Genomic DNA, 16,717 nt, shown 5'->3' on the forward strand with positions numbered 1-16,717 from the left:
TACAATACTGTTCACTCACTATTTCCTGTCCACTCCATACCAGGTATTCCAACAACTGCACGAGGGAGACATGAAAACAATTTGCTTTTCAAAATGAAAGTTGTTCTTTTTTCCATAAAAAAGGAAAAAAAACATATGAACCCTCAAGTTTTAGGTTGTGATTACCATGACAGTATTTTCAAACAGCAGCCACAGAAAAAAATCAGTAGTGTTTCTTATTTTAAATGCATAAACCCAATATGAATAAATTTTATCAAGCCTGTAAGTATAGAGGTGTATTCCTTTAATATTTTTGTCTACTTCTATTTACAAAAGGAAAAATGAGCTTACAGTTTCAAGCCAAATTAAAAAAAAAAACCAAAACAAAACAAACAAGGCTAAAAGTGAAAGAAGAGGCAGAAGAATGTGTGGGCTTTTACTTTAAAAAAGTATCTGGACGACAAACAGAGGACACACAGGGAGAGCTAAGAGACAGAGCAGCTGCTGATGCCCTTGAATTTAAACAGCATCTGAAAATCCAAGTCTCTTATCTGTCACTTAATGTGTAGTGAAAGAGTCCAAAACAGAGCAGTCCTTCAAGCCTCAGATGAACTCTGGGGCACTGGAAGCTTAGTAGCCATATTTTTCATTGAGATGAGTCTTGCCATCACCACTTTGACCTAATGGACAAAAAAGAAGAGGAAGAGTTGCATTATTCCTTTTATCCCTCACCAAAGAGAAATATGTATCCCTGTATGAAAGAGTCCCTAGGTAGCACCAGCCATACGAGCACAGAGGATAAAAAGTCAGACTGCATACTGCAATGTGTCTTTTGATTTACACTTAGAATTCACTTCAATTTTACTAACAGTGTTAAGTTTACATCAGGTATTTCTGTTTGTGTGGCTGTTTTGTTTGGGTTTTTTTTCTGGAGTCCTCATAAAGCCAGCTTAGAAGGAAAGTTTGACTATTTATTGTCAGGCAGAGCCAAAAAACAGAGCTCCCTCTTATGGACACAGCTTGCTTAACTATCCCAGATCAGACTTTGGAGTTACTGCATCCAGGATTCTGTTCCTGTGGATTCATATGTCAGAAATGTGCAGTCTTTTCACTGAAGGATGATTCACCAGATTACAGTTTTCTTCAGTGAAATTTATTCTTATTTCTATAACCTTGCAACAGCCTTACAAAAATTATAGTAATAAATCTATCAAGTGAAGGCCAAGTTTAGAACTTACTCTGAAAACCTCAATGCACCAAAATGAGTTTTCTATTTTAGAGGAACTGAACATTCATTACCCTGTTTAAAAATAACTTCACCTAGCTAAAAACACCCTGGAACTAAAGATAAAAAATATTCAAGTTTAACATATGTTGGATGAGGGCCTTCACCAAAGCATTATCAATACTTTTCTCCAAAAGATCTGACTCAGTGTTTGTATTCCAATGAATTTTGAAAAAAACTGCAAAGAAGCATTTTTGGATTTCACAGACTTCTGTGAAAACTGACAATTCTGACATTGCTGGAGCATTTATCCCTAAGAAAGGTTTGAGCTGGTCTTTCAACTAGGTCATCATACAACCATGTGTGAATGCAGTTGGCTCTCTCAGGTGTTACAAAACTGAAAAACAACTTCAGGTGTGTCTCTCCATTGCCATGAGGCTACTACAGATATGGTCTGTACCTCACTGCAAGACTTGCATGGCCATACAACAAACATGGGGCATAGCCTGCCACAAAACATCAGGTTCTGGGTAAAGTATTCCCGGATTAGCTTTTTTCCAAGGACTTAAAAGGACATCCTGATGATTTATTAGGAAGATTCCTGAGTTATGAGACTAAAACCAGTAAGGAAATGGTTGATACCTGCAGGAGGAATCCATACGCAGTAGTCTGGGTCATCATCTGGGTACTGTGAGGAAAAAAAAGGTTGTTGGACCTGCAAAGAGAGCAAAGATTTTTTAAGGTGCTGTATCCCTCCACTAGTGTGTCACAACCACTAAATCCCTCACTAATTCAGAGACAAATAATCAGAGGTGAGGGTTACTTCCACAAGAGTCAGGGATGAAAACAGTAATACAGAAAAAAAATCAAACCCTCAAATAGATCCAGTTCATTTCCATTACAGTCACAGACTATAAAAATGCTGTTTAGAGGGGTCCACTGGAGGTCATCCAGCCCAATTTCCCCCTCAAAACAGAACCTGTCCCCTTCTGGACAGTTTAAGCCTAATGTTTAGTGATGTCATTTGGCATAGGATGTCTTTATGCAGGGAAAGCTTTAGAGCAGGATGTTCAATAGGTGCCTTACTGATTTCAATGCACAATACCACTGAAAACTTTGGGTTTCAGGTGATTTTCAAAGTGGAGCTTATAAAAGCTCAGGTATTATATCAGGGTAACTTAGTTTTCAAAAAGAAAAGAACACTCATTGTTTTCAGGTCTCACTGGCACCTCGAAATGTTAAATCAAACCCCAACAGGTCACTTGCAATGCAGTTGTTGACACAGCAGTATCTTTTTGTCACTAGATTTTTAGATTTTGCCACATCAGCATCATTTTCTCAACAATTTCTGTTTCCAACAACTGCAGGTAAAAAAAATCATACAACTGTAGAGTGCAAGACTTAAGAGCTCAAAATAATGCCAAGTTACTCAGCACTGATTTGCATTACTCTGTACCATCATTACAGTCTAAAGTTATGAGTTGAAACAAATTTTCATTCCCTCAATAACATCTAAAACAGCTTTTTCCAGAAGACTAATGTTTTCCAAAACATTAGACTGCAGAGCTATACAGATTTTAAATATGGCTTGTGAACAATCACTTGAAAATTGTTTTTCCAGTTTTACATGATTCAAAGTTATTGAAATATTACAAAAAAACCCAAAAAACCCAAACAAAACAAAACAACAAAAAAAAAACCCACAAAAAACCCAACTGACTTGATACTTTCCATGCAAGATCTGAGCCCAAAGGCAGAGACAGCATGTGGAAAAAGTGATTTGTGATGGGAGAAAGAATACACCTAAGCCATCTGGCATTTGGAGAATGCTCAGTGTTACAGTAAACTCTCTGCTGATGAGAGGTGCTGACTTGACTGCCTCAGCATGAAAAACTGCCTTGTCCTCCCATATTCATAACAGTGGTAAAACTTGGGCTTCACCAGTATAAATAAACTCCTGATTTCAGCATCTTTAGCAAGGCCAGCAACAAAAGACAGTTCTGAGGACTGTGCCTACCCAATCCCTGGGTCCTCGGCCAGGACTAACAAAGCAGCAGTCAGCACACACAGGATGCAGGGATCTGAGGTTCAGTAAGTGCTGCAGGGCTAAAATTTGATGGTCCCCACAAAGAAACTGTCCCAGTGGTGAGAATTCATGGTCTACCAAGGTCAGTAATCTCCTCTGAGGGCAGTCAGCAGAAGGGTGTGGGATGCCCTCTGAAGGGAAGATCCTCACAATAATCATTAGGCTGTCAGAGAAGATCCTTCCCAGCTTCAGGAAGGCAACAATTGACTGAGTCCCAAAATGTGCAAAGTTCACATAATTTACATTTTAATACAAATTTTATGCACAGGAGAAACACTGTCTGGTACAGCCACTCAAATTTAGTGATAACTTGGTTGCAAAAGACATTAATCTTTCAAACTCATCTCTTTCACATCTTCCAGAGAAGGATGAGGTTTGACACAGACTAACTGCAGCTTGAGTACAGTGTTCTGTGTCAGCCAATATGTATTTCCCAGGTTGCTCTCCAAGGAAAGCTCTGCATTGACATTCCAAAGCCTGGAGAGCACCTATGTTCTACAACACTTGTGATACAGAAGAAGCAGCAATCAGTAACTGCCAAGTGAAAAGGTGAAAAAAATAACTTTTGTGATTGAACAGAGAGCCTCTAGCATGCCTGAAATGCTGTGTTTTACCTTTTCATTGGAGACCCCAAAGTCTGTGTTCAATGGCAGTGTATAGTTCTACATTTGGGTCTTAGTCAGCAGAGAAGCACTGCTAATCACCAAGTTAGACTCCATCAACTTGTTACTAATTCACTACAAAAGAGCCTAGAAATGCCTTCCTCTTAAGCTGCAGGAGTCATGGTGTTGTAAACTGACCTTGCTTGAGCTATTGATTTTCTTAACTCTCTCAGATGTCTCTTCAGGTTCCTTATTTACTACCTTGGGTGCTGGAAAGAAAGCAGAATTGTTTCATGACACAGCACAAATGACCAATTCTATGATATAAACTTATAGGAAGTTCACATAAAAATTTATACATCCATAAGGAAATCCATGATATCTCACTGTACCACAATTACTTGAGAATAATACTGCTGAACATCTTATTGTTTTTCCTAGATTTAACTTAGGTTAAATACACTGTCAGTCATGCAACTGAATGTAGTTTAGCAAGATCCTCTATAGTGATTCTGTAATATTAACTTTAGTTAATGGCAGATGCTTATTTTCTGAAAGACACTCTGTCATCACTGCAGTGATTGATTTAGAAGGGAAGGAGCAGGAAATGTGCAGGACCAATTTGCTTTTTAAAAAAACAAACAAACACCAAACTTTAGAGTTGATGGGTGAAAAGAATTCCTTGGTTTTCTGCCACTTAGTATTTGAAATACTGATACTCTCATGGCTCTCTATGGGTAAGATGATGAGGACAGATTCTAAGGAGTCTGAGTTACAAAATAAATAGAAAGGTCATAAAAATCTCCTCCATGTACACCCACCATTCTTCATTTTGAAGATCTGATTTTTTGTGCATACATGCAGAGGCATCATCTAGGTCACCAGCAGATTATTACCTAATGTTATGTAGCATTTGTTACTTTATAAAAGAAAGTTTTGTCCCTTCTGTAGCATTAAGAGCTAGTGCAAAAGAATAACAGAGGAAAAAGCATCATCATAGTCTCCTAAATAAATTATTCTTCTCATGCTGATTTTTTGGAACAAAAAACTCTAAACAATTAATGACTATGAAAAGCAAGGACAGCTGTAACATAGTGCCCAGTCTTTACTACACCCTTACCACTTCCAAGCAAAACACAAATTTTCATTTCAATTCTAGATTCTTTAGGCTCTAGATTAGGCTCAGTTTCCTTTGACCCACGTAAGATACTAAGTCCTTTAGTTAGTTTCTACACCCACATGCTATTACAAAATAGTCTGTACTGTACTGTTCACCTTGGGATTTCTCTTGTGAGGGTCCCATCTGAGATTCATTCCTCAGTACCTTTGGCTCAGGCAGAGAATCAACCCCTGTAACACAAGAAAGGAAGAGCTTAGTGGCACTTCACTAACTCTGATGAGCAGAGTGCATCCCTGAGACCAAGCACAAAACTCTTTGCTACATTTGTCTCAGGAAAAACTCTTCTCTCAAAAGTCTTCCAAATTATTTCATCCACCAAGTCCATTGCAATACAATAAAGAAAATTCTGTGATCTGTTAAAACACTTTTCTGCAGCAACATGTCCAGCATTAAGCCAAAAAGCTAGAACTAGCTTTCTGCTTTCAAACATACTGTTCACTGAGAAACATCATTACTGAGTTTTCAAATGCATCAGGCTGATACAGGAAAGGAGAGATTGGAGACACCTCAAAGGTACCTTTCCATTACCACTTTTGAAATTGTTTTTCCTCCCTACAAATGGATCTGAAGTTTTGCAGACATTTGTTTTCTTATTATGCCACTTTTACTGCCAACAAAACATTGCAGTTGTTTTCATTTGGACAATCAATTTAATGGAAACAGGGCTTATCAAAATAGGACTTCCTTACTTCCAGGAGATTTGTTCTATTTCACCAAAAAGCATGAAAAACTGACTGCCAAGCAGAGATTCACCCAGAACCATGTGAACCTCAGCTGCTGCCACAAGGACTCTGGACTCATGGCAAATAAACTATGGAAAATAAATAGGCTGGAGAACCTGTGACTCAAACATTTGATTCACATAGCTCTTAAAAGTTCAGCAGTAACAGACTCATCTTCATTACTAGAAAAATCAGAAACAATGGTTTACCATCCTGATGGGATTCTAGATTTTTGTTACTGCAAGGAGAGCCATCAGGAGCATGAGTTTCTTTCCCTGTTTCTTTCTCTATTGTCATCTTCATTTCCAGGTCTGACACTCTGCTGTTTACTGCATCTGCTTCTTGCTGCTCTTCCATTTCTTCCTCCTCCTCCTCCTCCTCCTCCCCTTCTGGTCCATCATCTTTTGTTTTTAACAAGCTTTCAGGGATGTCTGGACGCTTAACAGGCAATTTCTGCAAGACACAGACTTGGGCATCGGTGCCAAGACAGAGGCAGATGTCACAGACACTCATTACAAGAGAAAGCACACAGAGCACTGTCAGAGACAGCTGGTAAGGAAACACTCTCAGGATGACAAATAGTTTGGGTTTAAGGAAAAGTTATTAGTAGAGATGGAAGATGAAAAATCATGTCCAGTCCATAAACATGGAGTGCAGTCTTTTCGTAAGAGGGACACTGGAAACTGCATCAGTCATGGATATGATCTTGGCTATGAAGATGCAGAAAAACAAGAAAAGGACTGGCTGCTGAGGCAGAGCACTGCTTCAGCCTTATGTCCCCAGACTGCCTCCCTTGATCCACTGCCTTTTGACCACAGCTGTGCCCCAGGAAACTGGCTGTACAAAGATATGGAATGGCAACTGCTGGCAGCAAACACCATCCAACAGCCCCTGCTCGTTGCCCATGCACCTTCCACTGCCACAGGCTGCACCTCCATGCTGTTTCCATGCATGTTAGGAGACACAGCTGCCACCTACAGCCCCCACAGCCTGAGAAGGTGGTGCCACAAACAGCCACTGACCTGCAACACCTACAAGTCCAACTTACCCCTAGGCTTCCAGTTTTCAGTTTGAATTTGCTCCCCCCTTTCATTGCACCAAAGAGAGGCAGGTTCATCTTTTTAGGCTTGCTCTCTGCATTCAGACTGTAACTCCCACTCCTAATAAAAATTAGACAGAAAGGGAAACAGTATACAAAGTATCAAACAAATCTTATCTATACAAATAATAAAAAAAAGGTCTGCCTATGAGAAGTGAATATATAAAAATCCTTTTATTTTTCTCCTACTTGCAGCATCCAAGGAGGATGCTGCAGGAGATGATGACTCCTCCATCCTACATATGTATGTTGTGGAATTCAGACACATGCCATAATAGGAAGCAAAAAATAAATAAACAAGGGAAAAACCCTCTGTATCACACAGACTCCCTTGAATTCAACTGCATACATACATACATATTTATACATAAAAACACACTTGGAGGCCAAACCTTAATTTAAATGAATTAGGTAATTAACCTCTAATCCAGCTGCCACTAGTGAATGAACCCAGTACACACCCTCTCAAACTGCAGTGGTGCTGCTAGGCAGTAGCTGAACAGCCACTACATTTGACTTCCAAATACATTTCACAGAGTGAAAGTGGGTTTCATGTTGTACATAGTATCTGTAAAATTCTGCAGTTCCTTTTGGATGCACATGGGAAAAAAGTTAAAGAAGCTAACAGTCTGCTTCCAGTCCCTTACCCCTGTCATCCTGCCAGCCTGGGCTGGTCTCACTCCAGTGCTGTGCACTTCCCTCAGCCAGAGATGCTGCAGTAGCCCAGAGGCACAGCAGCTCCCTCAAGAGTTGAGCCAGATAGTTTGGAAGGCTATCCTGCTTTTGTGATTGGAAAGCTGCCTATTTACTGGGCTTGCACAACTGCTCATGGATAAGAATAAAGGGAAAAGTAACTGTTTATGTTTTCACCAAGACTTACTGGGGCTTCAGCTCAGGCAGCTCTGTAGGCTTGACAAGCTTTATCAACCCTTTCAGTCTCTGCTGCTCTTTCTTCAGTTCAAACGACCGCAGGTGAAGTTTCTTGCGTGCCACGCTGTCCAGTGTGCATCCTGATTTCATTTCAGTCATGAACTCATCCAAAGAATCCTGAGCTGCTGGATGGGACTGGACTAGGCAAGATAAAGGGAAGATGTATAATGTTATGGTGGGGAGCTAACTGTAATCATCAGGTCTTGCCTTTAGAGAATAAGATACATAGGAACAACTATCCTCTCTGTAAGATTCTGTTGAATTGTGAAATAATGGAGGTTGTTAGGCCTGGAGAGATGAAAGCATTTCTCCTAACAAAAGCCTGAAAGTAAACTTTAATTCACTTACCTAAAAAAGCCTCTCTTAAAATGGAATGGTTCTTTGTGAGTGCTATTCCTGGTTGTTCATCTCACTTCTATATCTGCTCTCCCTAAAAAAGTGGCTTAGGGATTTTTTTGTAGTCACAAACGAAACTAATCCCACCCACACGAAAATCTACACCACTGCATAGGGAATCAGATTTTGATGTTCCTGGAATGTTTATGTCATAACTTTTGTAAAGTTCAAAATCAATCAATGCTGCCTTGTACTCCTGAAAGAGTGCATACAAACGAAATTTCATGCATTAGGCCAATCACACAGAATGTACCTTTATTATGACTAGATTTACTGCAAGAAAACTGCTTTGAACTTGAAAAAGAGTAATGACAGTCTTTCTACTCCACCTAATTTCAAAATATTAACAATATTATGCATAGTTGACTAATTAAAATAAAACTCAGGAGCTAAAACTGAATTTCTAATGAGTAGGAATAATAAATACTCTTCTAATACCTGGATTTAAAATAACCAAACAAAAAGATCCAGAAAAATGCCTTTCTGTGGCTTGAAAAGTATTTCAGAAGTTGTTATATGGTATTCAAAAATAACCTGGAGACAAAGAAAGAAAAATGTTCTTGCCAGAATTTTAACAAGTCTTTTGACAGATAGTTTTCTGCCTTTTAATATTCAATGAAAAGTGGCAAATCCAATATGTATTTTCTGCCTTATAAGTGTTTTTGTATATATGCACAAGTGTAATTATTTGATCAATGAGGTATTTTCAGTTCAGCTTGAGCTAATTAAGTAGCACTTGAAATTATAAATGCATAAAAATAAACCAGACCAAGTTATTCTAAAGAGTACACATTTAAGCAGTTTTACAAGACTTAAATAATTAGAGGAAAGTCTAATAAGACTCATGCTTATAAATGGATTCAATTGAAAAGGATATTTCTGATGTAAAACAAAACAGTTTACCATTTGAAAATACACGAAAGCCACAGCAGTAACTGTTCAAAGATATACAGAATTAATAGGCTTCAAAAGATAAGAAACAGTTATCCACCTCCATGCAAGCATAAATTATGACAAAACATGTCATAAAAGAAATTATTATAGAAATACTCTTTCTTTTCATCACAACTATTTATATGAACCACGATAAAAACCAACAATGAGAAGGTATTGTTAACAATGTCTAAACCTCCTTGCAGGCAGGAGCTGAGCAGAATGATAATTTGATTTAAACATCAAGTTACAAAGATGTGGTTTAGTGAGTAATCACATTCTTCAGAACAATTAAAGCTCCACAATTAAATCCAGAGCTCACTGCTGCACTGCAGAGTGGTGTAAGTGCTTCAGTCAGAGAGCGATGCTCAGGGAGTTGGATCAACTCTTCTTGCAAATTGGATTCTCTGCTCAATTCCACCAACAGTGCCTAATACCAGCCAGCTCAGCTTGCAGGGTTACAGTTAGCATTCCTTATCTGTCACAGCAGTTTTCTACACTATTGAATTAAAATCTGACATTACTAGGAGGTGAATCAATCACGTCTATTATACTTTATATCCCAGTGAGAAAAAGCTACAGGGCTATTTACTGCACCATCAACTTATTGATATTTTTCCTGAACAGGCAACCAAAGATGAGACTGAAGAGCTCCACATATTTGATCTGCATTCAGCAGCACCAGTGAATGAGTGATACCAAGTTAGTCCACCAGTAATTAGTTCCTAAGAACCCCAGGGAACAATTTGTGAATTTCTACTGAGACTTTTTTAGACAACTACTTAATTTCTCCAAGTGCTTGGTAAGAGGTGTAGCAATTTAGCCTGTCATTCACTCACTGGTGTCTCTACACTCTTGTCTTTAGGCTCCAAATAATCATTTAGAGCAAACACAAGTGCATTGAGGTTTCAGAACTCGATGTAATGCAGGAGCTTTGCTGGACAGGTCATGACATTGCTACAAATGTTCCCTGGTCAATAACCCTGCTCCTGGCCTTCTCAACTTCTGTGATTAACCTAAAGCATTCAAATAAGAGAAAACCAAAGGATCTAGAAAACACCCAAACAAACCAGCTGATTGATGCAATATTTGATATGTTTGTTTCACCCTGGCCTAGTTCTGGGAATTCCCATCCAATACTGAATGATTCTGTGCTTCAGTAAGTGCCAAGACTGCACTTTTTTCTAAGGCTCTAAACTAGCTGTGCAACCACCTGCAACTTACAAAAACATGTGTATTGGGATTGCATAACCAGGTTTTGGTAGGGAAGGGGCCTACAGCATTATATGGTGTCAAGTAAAAGTATAAAAATGAACTGACTCTCCCTTCACCCAGTCTCTACTACAATGTAATTCAGCAGTCTTGTTGAGAAACAGTATCAGTAGAAACAAAGGTATCTGAAGATATGAAAGCTTGGAATTACACCCCTCATACAATCAAAGCATTAGTTTATTTTGTTGGTCAATTGCTAATTACTTATCAGAAGTATAAGGCTGAAAACAATTCTTTCAAACACAGAGAACATCAGTTTGTATGCTTGGTGGAATGGTACTGCTCTTTGAACAGGGATCTGGTATAATAAATCACCAACAAAGTTATTGATATAAATGAGTTTTGGTGTGGATAACTAGAATAACTTTCTTTCTGAATAACTAGAAAGAAACACAGCCATGTAACACACAGAAGATAGCCCAGCTGTCACACTGCAGCTAGGCTTCCTGGAGAGAAACTTCTGACAAACTCATGGTGCAGCCTTTATTAATGCCTACTCTGTTAGCAAGGCTTTTGTGTGAACAACCAGCAAAAACACATTTCCTTCCTGCCTTCCTTTTACTCCATGAGACATCATCAGTAACAGAAAGCAAATGCAGCCATTGGTACAAATGCAGCTTTTAAACATAACTCACTAACAGACACCATCACTGGTCTGGAAAGGCTCTGCCTTTAGAAACAAAGGCATAATCCTAGAGCCTGAATGGCACTCTCCTCTACTGGCATGTTCACTGAACATATGGCTTAAGTGTCAACTGTTTTGTCTCCACATTTCTTGCTTCCCACCTTTCCATTATATAGCGTGTTTATAACAAGTGAAATAAAATATATTACCTTTTCTGTGAGTTCTTTCCTCCTCCCTTATAAATGTTTTTTAAGGGAGTGGAAAAAACAGTGTTCCTCAAATTGGGTCACTTTCAGCAATATGGGCAGATAAACCATAATAATAGTCACCCTTTCAGAACTCCAGGAGCTTGTACACTTGCCACTTTACTTGAACTTAGATGCTGCTTGCTTTGGAAAAAGCTACATTCATTAGCAAGTGACTATAAATAGAGAACATCAACTATTGGATGAAGACTGTAAGAATTCTCTCAAGCTAACTCAGTGACCTGCAAACCTTCCTATCCCTTTGTGAAAAGTGAACACTGAAAAAAAAAAAAAAACAAAACCCAACCTTTGAAAAGAGAAATCTCTAAGATAATTTTCGGCTCTGTATTATCCTTTATGGAAAGCACTGTGATCAAATAAACTTCATGCCTTACCTTTCCCTGAAACCTTCAGCTTCTCTGTTATCTCAGAAAGCTCATTTTCTGCTTCTTTTAACTTTGTGATCTATGAGAGAACAACATGCTTAAAAGACTTTACCTTGTCAAAATCTCATTTTAACAGTTACTCAAGTATTCTATCACATTACTTCCACTTTTCTACTTCTGAGCTTTGACCAGGACTTCCTGGTTGAAAAAAATTAGAAGTCTAGATTCTTCATAAACAACTTACTCATTTTTTGACATGGAAAATTATTTAGACCATTTCTGAAACATGACAGTATGCATAATTCTTCTGCAGCAGTGTTACACCACCAACCCTTCCCATCCCTCACAACCTACTGTCTTTGTAAGACTTATTGTTTGTCATATGCCTGTCAATCCAGGATTCCTATTCTTTGAAAGAGAATGAGATTTTCTTTGGGATGTTTCCTGTGGGCTTAGAAGCTTAGAATTATTTTCCAATTATTTAGAACTAATTTAAAAGTATCCTGTTCTGGCATTTCCTTCATCCACTCCCATAAGCCACTAAGATTTCTTGCTTGTCATAATATAATACAGGCATGGGAGAGTAACCCTGACATGTCATAACAATTGCTCTTACCAGGGAGTCATAAGTCTCTGGTTTTTCTTCTATTTTACCAGCTTTCTTCATTCTGTTCAGTCGTTTCTTTTCCACAGCACCAGTTCGATCGAGGAAGGTGTCATCATCACTGTCATAGAAATCCTCATCTTCCCAGTTCTTTGATTTCCTTTTTCGGGACACTGAGAAAGGCACAGGAGAAGGCAAGAAACAAAATGATTTGCATATCACTCAGCAATAAAGCAAATTCAAGATAGCAATCTCAAATCCCTAATTTAGGGCATTTAGGATGATCACAGTTATTCACCTGCTTCCTGCCTCAGTACTCCTCGAGCATCCAGCAACCTGCAAGCTTCCAGTGCACATTGTATCATTGCTTCCTTCTTTTTTCCTGAATGGAGAACCTCTGCCACCAGCTGCTTCCCTGATGCATCATCCACAGGCAACCTGTTCAGTTTGAAGGATCAGAGAACAGCTCAGATACAAACAGCTTTTCAGGGATGCTACTCAGATATTTTACAATGGCATTGCCATTTAATTTTTATCTTTTTTTTGTGTTAATTTTTTCCAATTTTCATTTCATACAGAACCAATTAAAACACAAGCATGATTTCCTAATCATGCAAGTCAATTTGTATTTCACTGGTCCAAACAATAATTTTTCCTCTATTTACTCCATTAGAAATACAGGAAGTTAAAAAATAAATGTCAATGCCTGAATCATTTTAAGTACAGGTATCTTGTATCCATACAACATGAATAACAAATAGTTTCCATGATGAAGCAAAGGATTTTTAAGCAGTACAGTCATTACTATGTTGAGACTTGTTGACTTAATTTCCACCTCACCTCCTCTTGTCTTAAAAAAGAATTACATGTGGCCTCTAGCAGGAAGCCCTCAAAAACTGTCTTATATCATACAGGAACTGAAATCAGGCATACAGTAGAATTAAGTTTGGGGTTTTTTGATCTTTCTCATTAGGAATTGAAAGAGATTGTTTCCTAGTTTCTACTCTTGTATTCTATTTCACATACTGCTCAAAACAAGGGGAGCTGAAAGAACCTACACTCTTGCTTTCTCAATTTTCATCCCCTAGGAAAACCAAATCCTGTCAGGAAAAAAAGGAGCACAGACACTGAACTAGGCACTGATCCTTGAACTTCTGTCTCATTATCAGGGCTTAAGTCTAAATTCAGCTGGCTTCCTTGCCACAACAAGTAATTCCTTCAGCTTCTGTTTGCAAATTCAAAAACAGTCAACTTCCATGTACCAAAGGAATGGAGATGTACATACTTGATCCTGCATAGCCAGCTGTTGTGCCCACGATCATCATACTCATATTCTAACTCTTCTCCTAGACAAGAAAAGAAAATTGATGTAGTACCCAAAATTGAAATAAGCAGGAATAATCTTTACAGCAGAGAAGAATGTCATGGGACATTCTTCTAAACAAAAGGGATAACAAGCTCTTGTAACATACCATGATTTTGATTTACTTATGCTGATTTGGGTTTTTTTTTTTTAAAAATCAAGGCTTTTTCAGACCAAAAAATCTCTAAGAGGCCTACTTAGGAACATGTAATTCAAAGAAAAAAACCAATCTTGTCTCTGCATGTATTAAAGTAAATGACGCTGAAGCAACAACAGTTTGTAATCTGAATTCACAGATACTGTTTGTCTTGAAGGTTGCTTTGTCACTTCAATAAGTAACTGAATATTGAGTTTCACTAGCAACCACTGAAACTTTAGGCCACTTAATTGTTGCTTTTTGTCTTTTTCAGATTTTCCCATTTTACAGTTATACACAATTACAGCCATCTCCAAGGCAATCAGTCTGGAAATTGAGGGGTTTTGATTTTTCTGCATAGCTTCAAAGCACGGGTGAAGTTTGAGTGTCACTCCAGAGGATACAAGCTGAAGAATATTCCAGAATACAAGCTGCTCACTGCAGTTTAGGAATTAGTAACTGAGACTCAGATATACAATGGTGGGCCAAATTTTAATGAAAAAACCCAAAACAAACCACCACAAATCCCCACCAAAACCTGATGAAACAAAAAATGTTACCCACAGTGTAACAGGAAAGTTTTGCTCCCACATGACACCTTAAATCCCCCTGAAACATAAACAACAAAGTAACACTTCACTAAGTAAAAAAAATCACATTTAATAAAAAAAGAAATACTTACCTTCTCTATCAAAAAAGCCCTGCAAGGCCTTCCTAGGGTCTTTCATATAAAAGGCATCTTGAACATCCTGAAAATCAACAGCAATAGGGTTTTCTTCAACCTCGTCCTCCTCAGCATCCTCACCTGGAAGACACACAAAGTCCAAACAAACCCCAAGAAACATGAGCAAAAGAACACCAGCATATTTCAACTTTCATTAGTTGGAAGAAGTAGCAGCTACATCATAAAATGACTTCCCTTAACTTCATTATTCCTGAACTCAATCAAAAAAATTAGTTTTTTCACTATAGTTATTTCAACACATGATTCAGTTTTGCAGATCAATGTCAGTTTCAGTACTTTCAAAGGTTTATGAGCTTGTACACTCAAAAAGACCCAGCTAACTTTGTTGCAAAAAGCTCATTAATTATAATTTACCTAGCTCTAATATGTGGACATTCTGTTTAAATGTAAAGACAGCTATACTGCATAGAAGTCTCAAGCAGTTAAATTTCACCTCTTGGGCTAAAGTATGGACATCATCACAGGAGCAAACCAAAGAGCATTAATTAAGCTCTAAGTTTCATGGCCTTTTATAGGTATAGGTAAATTACCTCCTCATGTTTAAAACAAGCTCACTGGATGTTAGTTTGTCACTTACCCTTCTTTTTGCAGCAAAAGGATTAATTTGTACTCAAAAACCTTGACTGGATTGTGACTCTTGGCAGCCAGTTGGAATATTAACCCTAATATTCAGTGAAAACAGGCTTACAGACTGCATATCAGCCAATTGACATACCATCACTTACCCATGCCCCACGAGCAGCTCAGATCACTATTCTGACTCCTTTCATTTCTCTCCTCTTTCTCATCTTCCTCATCAGAGTCCTCTCCCAACATTGTCTTTTCTAATTTTGCTTGCTGCTGCTTGCGTAGCGCCTTCAGTTCAGTCACAGTTAGTTCTGACTCAGACTCCTGGTCCTCTTTGGGTCCCTAAGTCAAAACAGAAAATCAGCAGTGTTTTTTAAAAACCCCAAACATGTGTTTCCAGCACAAATGCAGGTTACATATAATAATATAAGTCCATCATTAAACTGCTCTTCAAAAAGTGGAATTATTTGACCATTAGTTATGGTTTCCACTCCAAAATATATTAGTTTTAATAGCATTTTCAAAGGAAGGACAGGGAGAAATAAGCATTATTGTGTACCTGCAGTGAGATCCAGCTCACATATAACTGTAATTAAAAGGCTAAAGGCAAAAATTCATGTCAGAACTACACGGGTGAATCTGAGGAATGAGCAGCTTCTGAAGTGTGCACACAACACGCGAAGAGCTGTCCAAGTGCCTATTAATAAACACTCCCCTTTTTCACAAAGAAATATTAGTTCTTTATTCACTGGGGCATCATACTGTCAGAAAGACATTCCTAATACATCACACTGTTGGAGAGAAATGCCTTTTGCACTCCCGGCGCCCGCAGTCCCACACCTCACTGCAGAGCGGGCAGCAGACACCCACAGCTTTTCTCGCAGTCACACAACCACGGCAGCACTGGGCTGCTTCCATTCCGCTCCACACCTCAGGCGGACACTCGACAGAGCCGGGGAAACGCCCGAGCCTGACCCGGGCCAGCCTTTAGCACCCCCACACGCTCTGGAGCCGCCCGAGCCCGAACCCCGACCCACCTGCAGGAGGAAGAGGCGGGAGCTGCCCCCGAAGCGCAGCCCGTGGCCCACCCGCACCCGGCAGTAGGTGCGGGGCGGCAGCCGCGCCTTGTTGAGGAAGGTGCCGTGGGTGCTGCCCAGGTCGTACACGTAGAACCCGGCGGCATCGGCGCCGCTGGGCTCCTCGGGGGAGCAGCCGCGGTACTGCAGCACGGCGTGGTGCCGCGACACCGACGGGTGCTCCAGGGACACGGCGCAGCCGGGCAGCCGCCCCACCAAGAACCAGCTGCTGTCCTCCAGCCGCACCGAGCCCAGCACCACGCCGCCCTTCAGCACCTCCAGCCCGTACCCGGAGCCGGCGGGCGGGCGGCTGCCCCACGGCGGCTCCTCGTAGCGCGGCGCGGGCGGCGCGGCGGGGACCGCGCGGGGAGCTCCCGGCGGGCCGGGCCCCGGCTCTCCGGGCCCGGGGGCGGCGGGCAGCGGGCGGCTCGGGCGCTTGAAGGCGGCGGGTTCGGCGGGCTCGGCCTCCATCGCCTCTGCCGCCTCCGCCATCTTCCCGGGTCCGTCCCCAAACGGAGTCCTCCGGGGACGAGCGCCGCGGCGCTG

At 40.0% G+C, this 16,717-nt stretch overlaps 1 protein-coding gene across 1 annotated transcript; it reads right to left on the minus strand.

The window, feature by feature from the left end:
- Positions 1-266: 266 nt before the first annotated feature.
- Positions 267-16,663, minus strand: SLC4A1AP (solute carrier family 4 member 1 adaptor protein). The gene is made up of 14 exons (XM_071428077.1): positions 16,133-16,663; positions 15,254-15,437; positions 14,466-14,588; positions 13,570-13,630; positions 12,583-12,722; positions 12,297-12,457; positions 11,690-11,759; positions 7,774-7,963; positions 6,843-6,954; positions 6,004-6,247; positions 5,168-5,242; positions 4,091-4,161; positions 1,847-1,919; positions 267-659 (listed from the first exon to the last, which is right to left on the minus strand). Exons 1-14 carry the CDS (start codon positions 16,661-16,663, stop codon positions 610-612), a joined length of 2,085 nt encoding a protein of 694 aa, XP_071284178.1. The 3' UTR covers positions 267-609.
- Between the last annotated feature and the right edge of the window lie 54 nt (positions 16,664-16,717).

This window comes from Agelaius tricolor, unplaced genomic scaffold (assembly GCF_023055355.1).
Source record: "Agelaius tricolor isolate 1412-34295 unplaced genomic scaffold, bAgeTri1.0.p SCAF_1, whole genome shotgun sequence".
In the NCBI taxonomy this organism is placed as follows: domain Eukaryota; kingdom Metazoa; phylum Chordata; class Aves; order Passeriformes; family Icteridae; genus Agelaius; species Agelaius tricolor.